The sequence below is a fragment of the Callorhinchus milii genome, unplaced genomic scaffold (genome assembly GCF_018977255.1).
Source record: "Callorhinchus milii isolate IMCB2004 unplaced genomic scaffold, IMCB_Cmil_1.0 Scaffold5, whole genome shotgun sequence".
In the NCBI taxonomy this organism is placed as follows: Eukaryota; Metazoa; Chordata; class Chondrichthyes; order Chimaeriformes; family Callorhinchidae; genus Callorhinchus; species Callorhinchus milii.
In genome coordinates, this window is record NW_024704746.1 from 38,071,117 (window position 1) to 38,086,044 (window position 14,928).

Sequence of the window (14,928 nt, forward strand, 5' to 3'; positions counted from 1 at the left end):
GGGCATTCATCAAGGTAATCTGTAATAGCCACTACCTCTATACATTTTAAGATTCCAAAACTATTAAGGCAAAAAGGTTAATGATGTATCACAGTCAAATGTTTATGAATATGAAGGTAACTGCAGAATGTGTTTTCACACAGTAGCGTGACTTGCCAAGTTACGGTGTTTCACTGGCTAAAACATCCTTTCTTTTTATTGAGAACGTACCGTTCCTTCTACCTACTATTGTATTTATTCGATCAGCTGTCTTTCTTTTGATCACGGATGTGGGTCAGAGGCATCTTCCACCGCAGTTCCCAGTTTGTGCACTCATTCTCAATTACACACGTCAGGCTTCGACCAACACAGTGGATGTAACAGATCTGTGCAAAGCAAACATTGCTTACACACATGCTATACGCAGCTGCACAAAACAGACTCGAACTACGTGTCTGATCCAGCAGATTAACAACAATGACTGGCTCCACCATTGCTACATAACTCATTTGGTTGAAAAGTCTATCGAAGTTGGGTTAAAAGGGGAAAGAATTTGTATCCACCCACCCGCCTTACAAGCTGAAATAGCAACCAAGCAAATGACAGAAATTGTGGCACTGAACAGATTACACAGTTAAACGTGCTTTGGTCACCCTGTATGATAACAGTGGAACCAAGAGGTTGGTGTTACAGTGTCTGACTGCACAAAAATTAAAACACAGAGTTCTGGAATAATTATTTTTTTGGTCAGCCAGGTGTCTGACACATGGAAACTCATCAACTTGCTTAAGAGTATCAAAACAAGACTGAGAATTACAAATATATATGACACTTGTACACAGAAATTCCCATGTCTGGAACGAATTGCATAATCTCTTTCCAGAGGAACACAACCTACTTACCTAATTCCTAGGCACAGATTGGCAAGAGCCAATGCTTGGGGACCTCAGAATATGTGTTGGGGTGCCACTGGAGTTTAACCAGCTAAAAGTGCATAGCTTGCCATTGCAAACACTGTCTGGCAAGCTTCCCACTGGTTTTCCAAAGACCACCCTATCCATTAGTGCTTTGGATTGCAGGGTTAACAGCAGCTGAACGCAACAAAGCACTGCAAATTCCTGCTGATGAGCCAAACTGGCTGATCTGTCATCAACAGTGTAAACATCAAAAACACTGTGCTCATCAGCTGTATTGTAAAGTGTTATTTTAAAATGACTATTGCCAACAATTCTCAAATGCAATATTGAACGTACATTACTGAATACTGCATTTGGTTTCAGCTGAGCTCCTCCTCGAACAATATTTAGAGTTCAGGATACAGTGCTTCTTCCCCAATGGGTCCATCCTGTTTCCAGGTCAAGTGGAGACAGAGATTTGAGAGCACTCAGATCACATACCACCCATCCTGTGAGAAGCAAGGCCTGATTGCAGGTGGACAAGAGGAGATAGCTGCACTCGGCTTTGGCTCATCTGAATTCCCAGTACACCAGTTGCTCTACACTGATGTCAGGAATGCAACTCAGGTTTGGTTAATTTATTGCTGAGTTGTTTATGCATGAGGCGGAATGCTAGCGGCACAATTTCAATAATACTTCCTGCGAAGTCAAATTAGGGAATGCAGCTCATTTGAAGGAAAACTGCAGGTTCCAAATAGCTACCACGCAAAACACTCAAAGCCATTGATCATTGTGAAAAGATCATTAGTACGTTTTCCCATCGCACCATAATATACTACTTACTGCTGGCTGAAATTACTTACAAACCTAGGAGTTATTACCTTTATGCTTTTAAGTTTGCTCTCTCTGTCACCAGATTGTAGGATAATTGCTAACAAACAGAAAGCCCCTCTGCCATTTAATCACTTGATCATGGAGCCTGCTCATTCTGGCTATGCTCCGGTGTTGATATTGCGAGTTCCCCTGTTTAGTTCAGTGTACCTAGAATATGACATGATCAGCTGGTGGCAAAAGGCTGTTGGCAGCTTCTCAAACCAATATACCGAGGATAGCTCACAGCAAATGAAGAATGTGGACCTTGAAATGTTTCTTCCTGTTTAGATTAAGCAATAAAAATGAACTACAGTAGTGTTAGGAGTTCGAAATTAAAGGAATGTTTGGTAAGTTAAATCTCAGTCAGCTGTATCTTTACTTTCTCCATAAAACTGTTTTGATAGTGCAGTGCTTCTCATGAAGATAAACAGACTGAACTGGGGCTTACCACATGTTAGAGGCAGGTGAGGACTGAATTCAACCAGCATGGGCAACAAAGGCAGAAAGAAGCCAGTTAAGCAACAAAAATCCTGTCAGATAAAGCCACACCACTGATGTTCTTGCAGGTTAACCAGTTGATCTGTTTGAAGATGATTTCTTCTTCTGAATAGTGTAGAAAATAAAATTGACTGATAACTAAAAGAGCGGTAACCCTGTCTGCATGTAGCTGAGAAGCAGGTGCTGGTGCAAAGTCACACAGTGAGTGAAATGTATTTCCAGCTTATCACTTGCTGACAACAGCTATTACCAAAGAAGTGGAGCGTGCAAAAGCCATCTGGTTATTGTGTCTTTTCTTGTTCTCCTAACAAAAGCACTACAAATTCAGATCGTAAATTAAAGATCCTTTTTCACTCCATTCAAAAAGGATATTTAGTTGCTCTAGTTGCTGAAATTTTTGATCAAGGATTTGTTGGAGCTGTTCAGTGCTTCAGAAACTGGGAAGAATCATTGTTAAGAATAACACATCAGCAATTTAGTCAGTTCTGTCTTGAGAATTATGGCTTTTTTTAAATGAGTTATTTTTGGCCTTAGGAATTAAACTAATGCTATTGAAAATGATTGCTCCTGCCCCAACAATAAAAAATATGACTATTATAACTCTGAGTTTCGTACACTGAGGCTTGGCATTACCTTTGATTTTTCGTCAAAAATGTCTTTGCTTGTTCTGTGTCAAACGCTTTAGGTAAAATCTGAAGTTATTGCTATAATATAGCATTCTTGGGTTCACCTTTTGGGCTACTTTAGGCTTTGGGTAAGGTAAGGCAAGTTCATTTGGAGGGAACCACGATATTCTAATGGATATATCACACTTCCTGAAGTGTCCATCCATAAATTGGGTTTTGTCCAACAAGAAAGTTGTTGCTGATGCTTTTTTTTTAAACTCTTCCGAAGCACATCCTTTCCCATCCTATTCTCCCCCTGGTTCGCAGAGGTATGTTCCTGCTACATGTTTACAGAAAGGTTGGCATGGTCATTTGGGCCCCTTTGGCGGCAAGATTTCCTGTCTCCATGTAAATGTTGTGGGAAAACAAGCCGGACGAAAACCATATTAACAAGGATGCCTAAATTAGGCCTTCATTGGCTTCGCTGACAGATAGACACGTGCAGCTGGTTTGATTAATGGCTCCTTCCTTCAGCCCTGGCCTACTCCATATGCACACCAGACCTCAGTATTTAATTACACACAAGCTGCACTGGATAACTGCAAATCAATAAGGAGATACTATTACATTTTGTACATTTAATTTTATCTATACAGATCTAACAAACCAATGTTTGTCGATATTCTGAAAAAACATATTGTTTTCTAATATGTGTGTGTGTGTTTTTTAATAATTGCCTCTACCATGCACAAATACTCAAAACAAAAGTTTCCAATACTGTAGCGTGACCATATTCTGGATACATCTGAGGGGAATGTAGTTTCTCGAGCATTGCAAATATTCTAAAGGGTAAACATGTACTGGATAGTCACACACTCTTTGCTTCATGCTTTCAAACTATGGTCAGAGTCACTTTGAGTGCACCATTCACTTCCTCCAACTATGGATTCTGCTCACTGCCCTCTGATCAATTCATGTTGAATACAGTTATGCTTTAAGCCAAATCTACTTGTCGTTTTATTACACTCTAAGTTGCTCAGCTCACTGATCACAAAGTAGTTTCACTTCTCTGCAACTAAACTCGGAGGACAATATCTATTGTGTATCTGTTATCTTAATTAACCGAATGTAACAGCGTTCAAACTTCATTCCAATACCCTGCCACCTAAAAGGAAAACACTTTCATTAGCTGGTTTAGTAATGTCAAGCTTTTCAAGCCAAATAATTTGATCATTGCAGGACTTTATGTTGGTTAGGGTGTAACATAACAGGGAGTTTAGTGGTAAGAATTGAAAGGACTACGAACGTTGCACTTTAAACCCTCGCTTGATAACATGCCACTTGTTATGGCATGTTATAAACATGCCAGTTTATGGGACTTTCTGTTGTCGGTTTGACTGTTTGATTGAACATTGGCTCAAACCCCAGAGAATTACAAATTCTTTTATTAAGGACCCATTAAAGTGTATGGTTGTAAATTAAAATACCTGGATTGATCCGTTGCATAAACTATTTGTGCCTGACAAAAAGAATGGCTTGGAAATATCAAATAACCTGAACAACTTCTTTTAAAAATATACAATGATTTGCATTGTTGAGCAAGTATGCATACACCAGCTACAATATCATCGCATGAAAAATATGTTCTAAAAATGTGATGTGAATTTTGAGGGCTATTTTCCAGGTCAGTTCTCATGTCATGCTGACACTTGGTTACATAATCCCAGGCTCAGCATTTATTAATGCAGCTGCTCGCTCATACCCAAAGGATACCTTTTTGTCATTGCTCACGCACGTAACAATAATCCTTTCATTTAATATATCACATCACTGAGACGTCTCAAAGCCCTTCACAGAGTTTCACTGTAAAATATAGTGATTGTGTATTTGTAGGGAATTGCGACTTTAACATCCAAATGAACAGACCAAAAGTTCAATTATATCCAAATTAGTGCCACAAAAAACTAACTCCTGCTTCACACTGGCATCAATTCACAGTAAAAACAATAATAATAACCCTTGCATTTGATATAGCGCCTTATCACATCATCGAGATGTCTCAAAGACCTTCATAGGATACAGTGTAAGGTGGTTGACTGTATATTTTGTGGGCAGAATGTGGCAGCAAGTTTCATTGAGGGAATTGTTGGTGAGGACACCAGGACAAACTCTCTTCACTTTTCTACTAGTGTCATGGGATCTTTAACGTTCACTGGAACAGGCAGATGGGACATCGGTTTAACATCTCAGTCAAAAAATGGCACCTCTGACAATGCAATGCACACCCAGCACTAGACTGGAGTGCCAGTTTAGACTGTGAGTTCAAGTCCTGACATGGGGCTAGAACTCACAACCTTCTGACTCAGAGCGGAGAGTGCTACCTCTGAGCCAGGCTGCCACACAACGAAATACATCAGCTCAGATTTTCCACTTTGGTCATTCAATCCAACTTCTGAACTGAAATACAACTCTGGCATGAGACGTTACAGTGTATAATAGTCACCAGCATTCATATACAGCAGCACTAAAGTAGTCTGGCTGTATTTAATGTGCATTCTGTATACCAGCATTACTCTGTTAAGTCAACCATTGCTTACCTTGTAAATCATTGAGATGAGCTGATAGACTTTGAGCCTTCGATTGATGAAAACATCGTAGACAGCAGAAACAGCCAGGACAGTCACTCCCTGCTCTTTCCAGAGCATGCTAAATGCAGCACAAGTGAAGCTTCCCAATAACCAGGCCCAGCTACGCAGAGATCGACCCCTGGACCCACAATGTTTGATGTAGCACATTAAAGAGAGGAGGAAAAAGAGCCCTGCCCCAACATCTGCTCTTCCTACGATCCCCGCCACTGCTTCTGTGTGGATCGGGTGAGCTGCAAACAGCAGGCCTGCAATAAACGTCCAATATCCTTCACCAAACAGTATCCGAGAGAAGTTTGTGAAGAGGCCAGTGACTGCGCTGTGCAATAACACATTGACAAGATGATAACTCCAGGGATCCAAGCCTCCAAAGGCAGAGTTAAGGCGGAAGGAAAGAGTACACAGCGGGCGGAAGGACTTGTGGCTGCCACTGTGTGTAAGAAGGGTTCCCCAAAAGTCATTGTAAAAGATATTTGTCCAAGGTGTCTCTGGCAGTAGATCTTGGTTAGCTTTAATAGCTCGGCTGTAAGGAAACAGACAGAAATGTTACTGTACAAAAAAACAATTAAATAGATTTTGTATTGAATTGGGACACAAATTTTAATAGTAAGTCTTTTCAACCTCCACATTGTTTTAAAAGGGCTGGCGTGCAACAACAGTCGCAGACATGGGGGAGCAAGACCATGTATCCTCTGTGTAATGGGAAGCCAGTGGAGTTGAGCGAGGATGGGGGTAATAGGGTCACGGAGCCTGGTGCGGGAGAGGACACGGGCTGCAGAGTTCTGGATGATCTTCAGCCTATGGAGGGAGGAGTTGAGGAGGCCGACAAGCAAGGATTTTGCATAGTCGCGCCTCGATGTAATGAAAGCATGTATCAGGGTATTGTCAGCCTGTGGTTTGAGACAGTGGCAGAGCTGGGCAATGTTGCGGAGGTGGGGGAAGGCAGAGTGGGTCATGGCACAGATGTGGGGTAGAAAGGATAGTTGAGGGTCAAACAAGACGCCAAGGTTCCGGACTGGCTTAGTAAGGTAGAGTGTGCATCCATGGATGGTGATGCTGTCAGTGCCTGAGGTGTGGAGGCGCTGACGGGAGCCAATCAGGAGAGCCTCGGTCTTGTTGACATTCAACTGAAGAAATTTTGCTCTCATCCAGGACTTGATGTCTGACAGACAATCTTTCAAGGCAGGAGCGGTGCTGGAGTCAAGGGTGGAGGCAGAGAGGAACAGTTGGGTATCATCCACATACAAGTGGAAGTTGACCCCATGTCTGTGGATGATGTCACCAAGAGGGAGCATATAGATATTGAAGAGGAGAGGACCAAGAACAGAGCCATGAGGAATGCCACACAAGATGGTGTGGGTGCTAGAGGAGAAACCGTTTGTGGAGATGAAGTGGCGGCGGTGTGAGAGGTATGATCTGAACCAGTCAAGGACAAAGCCATGAAGGTTGATGTGAGAGGAGAGGTAGTGGATGAGGATAGAGTGGTCGACAGTGTCAAAGACAGCAGAAAGGTCAAGGAGGACGAGGAGGCATAGGGAGCCCCTGGTCGCAGATGGACAGAATGTCATTTGTCACTTTGACCAGGGCGGTTTCTGTGCTGTGGGCGACACGGAAACCCGATTGGAAGGGTTCGTGAAGGGAGTGGCAGGAGAGGAAAGAGCGAAGCTGGGAAGCAGCAACTCATACCAGGACCTTGGAGAGGAAAGGGAGCTTGGAGATGGGGCGGTAGTTTAAGAGTAGAGATGCATCCAGGGAGGGTTTTTTAAGGTTAGGAGTGATGATGGCCATTTTTAATGGGGTAGGAACAGTACCAGTGGACAGGAAGAGGTTTATGATGTCTGTGAGTAGAGGAGTAAGGAGGTGGAGCTGGGAGGTAAGGAGAGGGGTAGGGATGGGGTCGAGGGAGCAGGTCGTCGGTTTCATGCCAGTTATAGTGGTCGTGAGAGAGGAGTGGGAGACAGGTTCGAAGGTGTGGAGGAAGGGATGGGTAGGGGCCGGGGTGGGAGGGGTGATGGGTGGTGTGTAGTAGACGGAAGGGCAGAAGCATTTTAACGATCACTGTATGCAAGCAGTAAGCTGGCTTCCTACTACTTACTGTTCATCCGGCTTAAATGAAATACCTGGCTCTTGGTATTATACAGTACTGTGTACAGTAATATACAATTTGGTATACAGTGGTGTATGACATTGTGAGAGAGAGAGTTCCTGAATCTGAATCTGTAGTGCAATAAATCAAGGATCAGGTTATGTATTACCTATTTTAAATAAAGCTTTAGACCTGTGATTGTTTCCTATAAAGCCAACGGTAAACCAAACAGATTTTTTTCCTTTCTGATGAAGGCAAAGAATGTGGACTACATAAGGTCAAATGAAATGAACACCATGCTTAGTTTTGCAGGAATCCCAACAATTTTGTCCTCAAGAGGGAAGCATTTAATTTTCATTTTAAAAAACGATGACAGACCCTAATTGAGGTGTATGCCTTGTCAAATAGACGTTGGCTAACCCGTTTTTTGCTGGATCAAGTTCATCCCTCTTTTTCATCAACTAATTCTGGAGTATAGCCTGGGGCGCAGTAGCTCACCCGAATGGCCAATCGGTAAATATGGGGGTGGGGGGGGTGGTGGGCGGGTGTGGAGAGAGAGAGTGGGAGAGTGGTAGGGGTTGGGGGAGGAGGAGAGAGGGGGGGATGAGTGGGGATAGATATACAAGTCTGACCTGGTCCACTGCCTGAATGTTTTAAATGTTCAATTTAATACGTGTTTCAATTCTGCAGAGGAAGGAAGCGACATCTTGAACAATGCATCTAGGTGTAGCTACTATCTAATCAGTCTTTGAAGCTGGGATGTCCTTTGAACAATTATCATGGTTTTCTGTGTAACTGAAAGAGGAAGGGCAGGTTCTCTTTTTCTACTGGGGTCACACTGGGTTAGAAGGGATTAATTGTGATTATTAAGGCAGTGAAAAAAGAGAGGAACTCAGGACAGCACCCAGAGAATGAGGAATTACTCAGTTTAGTTTTCAAGGGCTAGAAGTTAACTGTATGACAGAAGCTGAAATAAATGGGCAAAATTGTTGGAAAAAAAGCCATCAGTTCAAAGACTGATACCTCGGGTTAGAGAGTTGCTGTGTATTGGCATTCCAGGACTGTAACTAAGCAAGTACCATATACCACAGACATTTACAGCATAGAAGCTACATTCACCCCATTGTGTCTGTGCTGGCTCTTTGATAAAGCAATTCATTCAGTGCCATTTACCTGCTTTTTACCCATATCCCCTGCAATTTATTCCTCTTCAGATATGTCTTGAGATATCTATCTAATTCCTTTTTGAAAGCTAATTTTTTTTTGGTTAGCTGGGTGTCTGGCACATGAGGAAACTCATCACCATGCTTAAGAGTATCCAAACCAAAGCAGATACAGATCTTGCCTCTACCAACCCACTCGCCAGGGTATTCCATATCCCAACAAACCTCTGTGTAAAAAAAGATCCTAAGCTCCCCATTTTCTCCTTTGCTAACCACTTAAATTGATGCCCTCTTGGCACTGACATTGTGCTTCAGAAACTATTGAAGTCACCCAATAAGACCTATAAAATCTGTAAGTGATCCTGCCTACAGTTCACCCAAATTCCTGCAAGTAAAGCATTTTTGAGCTTTTGAATCATCCTCTGTTACTGAGTGTACCACCTTCTTCTGCAATCTTGAAACACATCTTAATTTGAACATTTAAATCAATCAGGCAATGCCTGATGGCTGATTGTTTTTATTGGAATATTGCTCAGCCCAGGGAGGTACTCTGGATATACTCTGGAAAATTATGTTAGCTGTGTAAAACAATATTAACTTGGATTCTACCTCTGAATTAGTACACTTGGATATAATATGTACCATGTGTAAACCATGCTCAAACAAAAGCGAATTATATGCCATATGTAAATACATGTGCACAGAGAGCATTGAGGATGACCTCAACTTAATTATGGCAGCAATTCACCTTTTAAAGTGGTGTCTACAATTGTAAAATAAATCATTGTATTTTGTGCCATGTTTCACATCAGTGCACAGAAAAGGTCAAATCCCCTTAAACAGCATTGTTCTCTGTGGCTCCGCACAGAACAGCAAAATTATTATTATTTTTTCAAAAGTGGAATACATTATTTTAAAAAAGGTAATAAGGATTTATTTTTTACAATGAGCATACTCTTGGAACACTTGGTAGCTAAATGAGTAGAAATTAAATTTGTGACACTTGCTGGAAAACTACGTGCGTTAAAATAATATTTTGGGTTTTCCTGGAGCTGGCAGACTTAGTTCAGGGAATAAATGCTTGAGTAATGGACATTCAACGAATATGTTTCTGTTCATTTCTCAGGACGTCTAGGTCCTGATTTCCTATCAAAATTTCAACAGTTACTATTGCACATGCACTGCCTATAGTATGCCTACACATCCTTATTGCAAGAGACCCTCCCAACCCTGTGCGGATGGACTACTAATGTGATACAGCATTTTTTAGAAGTGTGCGAGAAGAAAGTAGGCAACTGCTTAGATCTCAGGCGCGGTGGAGTTCTGAGAAGATGGATAGGGAATGCCAACACTACCCTGCCCTGCAGCACTTCTGGAACACACAATGGGTGAGTGAGAGGATCAGTAAAACTCAAGCACTCACAAAGGATTCTGTCCAGCACTGTTCTTGCTTGCTAATTAGAGCAGAAGGTAGGAGAATAACATTGCTGAGGAGAGTTGAATGCCTTGCACTGTATTGCACAAAGCTACTTAACTCTGATATATAGGCATTGTTCACTACAATTTTTTTTGTTCCTTTTGTGTTAAGCATTCATATATGCCCCAAGTTACAGGGCATTATAGCAATATCTCTCACAGCAAAATCTAACAGTCTTTCTATAAGAAAATGTGCATAGGTTTCTGCACCTTGAACGAGTGAAGCACAATATCAGCTGTCTTGTCATAATGTGCTTTCATGGCATGACAGTACAATGTGTCAGAATGAAATTTATTGTTTGTCATTTTCTCTTGCTGCTGAATACAGATTTGTTCAACAGTAGAATGTGAAGAGCATTGAACAAACCACAGTCAGAATATACGAACACCAACGTGATTTAATACTCCGAATTTTTTTAAAACTAAATTCAGTCACACTCTCTGAACCTCTTTAAGTGGATTTCCACTCCTCACACTCACACCCAACACACCTAAAATCTCTGGTATTATTGTCAATTCCAGTAATATTGAGATCGGCTGTCCTGAAGGTGATGACTCTTTAGTGGGAGTATGTTTCAAAATTCATGGAAGCTCAAGTTTTCCCTCTTCAGATCACAGGGCGACTTAGGACAATTGCATAACAATGGGTCGTGGGAATGCAGAGTCCCTCCACTATCCTAGATGCAGGAACAATTGGGATGTTTAAAAGGGAGCTTGCTAGATACTTAAGAAGTAAGATTGTTAAGGGCTGGATAAAAAAGATGGGGAAATGGGGCATTAAAAGTTCCGCCACAATCTGTTCAAATGACAGAAGAGGTTTGATGCGCTGATGCCTATTTGTGTTTCCATAGATTGCAATGTAATTATTCACCGAGCTATTTTGTAACTATTTTTTGACACTACATGCCAAGTTTATCCGGCTACACTGTTAATAAGTATTTATCTACCATGTTACTCTGCTTTGATATCTAATGTTCAAAGCCCACAGTGATATCCTCTTAAGATTTAAAGGGTCTACATTACACAGGTTTGATCTCTAATGATCACAATATGCTACCACACTTTGAGATCTAACGTTCACAGCATCTCCAACCGAGTTCTTATTCTTCAAAAGCTACTTTACAGTCTTTTAGTTTGCTCCAGTGTCATGCATTGCAGTCCAACAGAGAGCAATAGGTGAACTGCTCTGAAGAATCTAGCTTTACTGTTCTTGAGCCAATTAACAGGAGTATGGAAGGGTCCTTTGTTTAAACTTACACGCTGACTTCTGTCCTTCAATGTACATGACCTCCGCTCACCACTTCTCTCACAATATGAATAATGTTAATATTGTTTGCCTATCCAAGTGGATATTACAGATACCATGGTACTACTTGAAAAAATAAGGGAGTTTCACCTAGTGTCCTAGCCGTTTACTTCACAGCTGCTTGCTGGACACTGCTGGACACAAAATTTTGATATTTGTTTTGAATATTTGAATATTCAATATTGAATATTTGAATATTTGAAATCTCATATTTTGTCAAAATTTATTTTGGCGCAAAAATAAATATTTCCTTAAATAAAATAATTGTACTTTCATCATTCCGACAAATAATAATAATAATCCTTGCACTTGATAAACCTCATCAAAATATCCCAAAGAACTTCACAAAACTTACTGTAAAGTGTGGTGACTATGTATTTTGAAGGCGAACATGGCTGCCAGAATTGCACAAGGCAATGTCGCATAAACAGCCAAAGTGATTGATGATTTTTTATCTGTTGGCAAGGACATCGGAAGAAACTCTCTTCTCTTTTCGAATAATGTCACGCATTCCTTAACATCCACCTGAACAGGCAGTCAGGACGGCCTTTTAACATCTCATGTGCACCTCTGACAATGCAGCACTCCATCAGCAAATCATTGGGAGTGTCAGCAAAAATAACTAAGGTTAAAGCAACTCAATTCCCATACTATTGGGATTACTGTATTAATTTAGAATATAGCCCATTACTAACAGTACATTCACAATCTTATCTGTAACGTCGGAAACCAGAAATAAAGGCATCACTGTTCCTGCTTGTGTCATTTAGAGAAATCAAATCAATTCTGTTGAGGAGCATTAAAGTAAGCAACTCTGTTGAGTATTCAGAGCAGCTAATTGATGAAAGATTGAGCGACACAATGGAATAGAATACTATCTTTTCACCTCTGATTTGAAATCCTGGCTAGACAAAGAAAATAATAATGGTAGCATTGATTATAGTGCCTTATCGCATCATCAAACAATCTCAAATTGCTTTACAGGATTTATTGTAATAGTAAATGTAGTGACTTTGGTTTTGTCCGTGAGTGTCCTCTATATGTTTTTTATATATAAAGTTTTTTTTACATCCTTAAATTAAAATTCTGTGTATTTTCTCAGCATCTATTTGTGATAAAAGAGAAAATTATGGGTAGGGAGGAGAAATTCAATGTTAAAAATACTTGGGTAAATTTGGTAAAAATCTTTCTGAGTCTCTCTCTCTCTGAACCACTTCTCTCAGTCTCTGAATCTCTATTTTTCTATCTCTTAACTCTACATCATATGAAAGTATTACAGTCTTACCTTCTCGCTCCTTTAAAAGATCCATTTATGTGCAAAGTTACTGTAGATGCCTACATTGTTCCATTTGTAACCGCAAACAACTGAATTCACAATTCAGCGCCCAAGTGTATTGACAGCTTAAACACTGAAAGTAAATTGATGAATTCAGTGGTTGTAAATCAAATCAGGGAGAAAATTGATTTTTTTTAAAACCATTTAAACCATTTAAATCTCACCAAAAAAGTGGGTGTTTTTCAGTGAAAATTCGTACAAAAAACAGGTGAAACTGCAAGTACAAACATTCGGCCAAATGAGCATTTTAATGCGTTTGTGGCGCGATGCATAAATATGGCTCAATGTAAGATCCCGCTGGGATTGCTTTTCTATCCATTAGTATCAATTTGTCCATTTTCTTCAAGCAAAATACTGTATCTCCAATGACTTAGTCACTGAAGCATGCGCTTGAACTTTACTTTGCGGAATGTAAACAGAAGTATATCACAATGCCAACAATACGTCACTGTTGTGCTGCAGTATGCAATATCATACTAAAACTATTCTGGCAAGATAGCGGGTACATGTCTTTTTTAATAGAAACCATAATTCACGTTTTGTTCAGCAGCTGGATCCCGCCCAGTTATTTTCCATTAAATATTTAGAAATCTTCATGGAGGAAGAGGAAAGATCTCTATTTCCATTGGGCCTAAGATACAATACAATACAAAATTACATTTTAAAGCACCGTTCACATCAGGAGGACTTCCCAAGGCACTGAAGACTCAGGGATTAGGGCCCGAGCGGGGGGAGGGTTGGGATCAGGGAGAGTGGAGGGCAGAGACAGTAAGAGGATGGCTGAAGGCACGGTCGAAGAAGAGGGAGGCAAGGGAGGGAGCAAGGCAAAGGAAATGTGGGATGGAGTTCCAGAGGGTGGGGGCAGAGAGACTAAAGGCTCAACCGCCAAGTAAAGGAGTGAGGAGGTGAAGCTGGGAGGTAAGCAGATGGGTTGATTAGGGGTTGATTTTAGTCACTATGGTTATGGCCCAAAATTCAACCTAGTCTTAGCCAGTGAATTTATTTTTCTCTCACTGGCGCGACTCTTCCCTCCCACTTTGAGACATCCTCCCAAAGTTTGCCCCCACTGCTGGAGCTTTCAATAGGCGCTCTATAAATGTAAATTATTGTGGTTTAATTTTAAGATTGAACACAATTGTGGAAATGTATTAAACATTCAGCCTTATTTTCCATAACAGTTTTCTTTCTGCAGTTCTTAAAGAGTACCGGCTTCCAAATCTAAGATTAAAATCCAGCTTTTTCTATAATTCTGTGCAATCCTAAACTTTGGAACAGAAGTGGACTTGCAAGTTGAGACTAGGTGGATTTTGTGCCTGTAGTGGCGAGAGGAATTTCATCTACAATAAATGGTCATCCTCTGGATCAATAACGAATCACATAAGAAATATGTCTTAAAGTGCTTTACTGAGACGGAGTTGGAAGGAGGGTGAAAGTGACGGCCAAAAGAGATATGTCAAAGAGATTCGTCTTCAGGCAGATTTTGAAATGCGGAGAGTCAGAAGGGATTTCAGAAGAGAGTTGTGGCTAAGTGCCTGAAGATTCGCTTGTCGATCTTGCACACCGATAGTAATTGTTCAATGAGCTGCTATTTGTGCACTTACAGTGATAATGCAGGCTTCAATTGAAAGGTGAGAAATTACAACACACTTGGGTTGGAAATGAGTAATACATTCCATCCATTTTCAATGCTATTACATAAAAAAGGCTTTGTAAGGTTCTCCAAGTGTGGGCTGTGCTCCCCTGAGGTACACTAATTTTGATCTTGATGCCCTGAGCATAATCCCCAACAAGAGCTGCAAGACCATGCTCTAGAACATTGCCATCGTTTCCCACGCCTCTGCTTGCCCTCAGTGTTAAAATGATTGTAAAGTTCCAGCACATCATCTCACAGCCATTTTATAAGAGGACATTTCACAGAAGCGGAACAAATAATGCTGACCATTAGATTTGATCGTCACATGGAGTAACTTACAACTCATACTTCACCAAGACCAAAGAGTATTCTAAATATATGAGAGGCTAGGGAACCCTGTTCTGGTATATTTGAAACAGCAGTCCGGTTCCA

At 40.8% G+C, this 14,928-nt stretch overlaps 1 protein-coding gene across 1 annotated transcript in view; it reads right to left on the minus strand.

Moving 5' to 3' along the window:
- The window catches only part of LOC103185349 (transmembrane O-mannosyltransferase targeting cadherins 2), a 97,084-nt gene that overhangs the window by 58,111 nt on the left and 24,045 nt on the right, over nt 1–14,928 (minus strand). Inside the window, 1 exon segment of the mRNA XM_042335612.1 lies at nt 5,449–6,019. Within this exon segment, the coding sequence (XP_042191546.1) occupies nt 5,449–6,019 (571 nt within the window).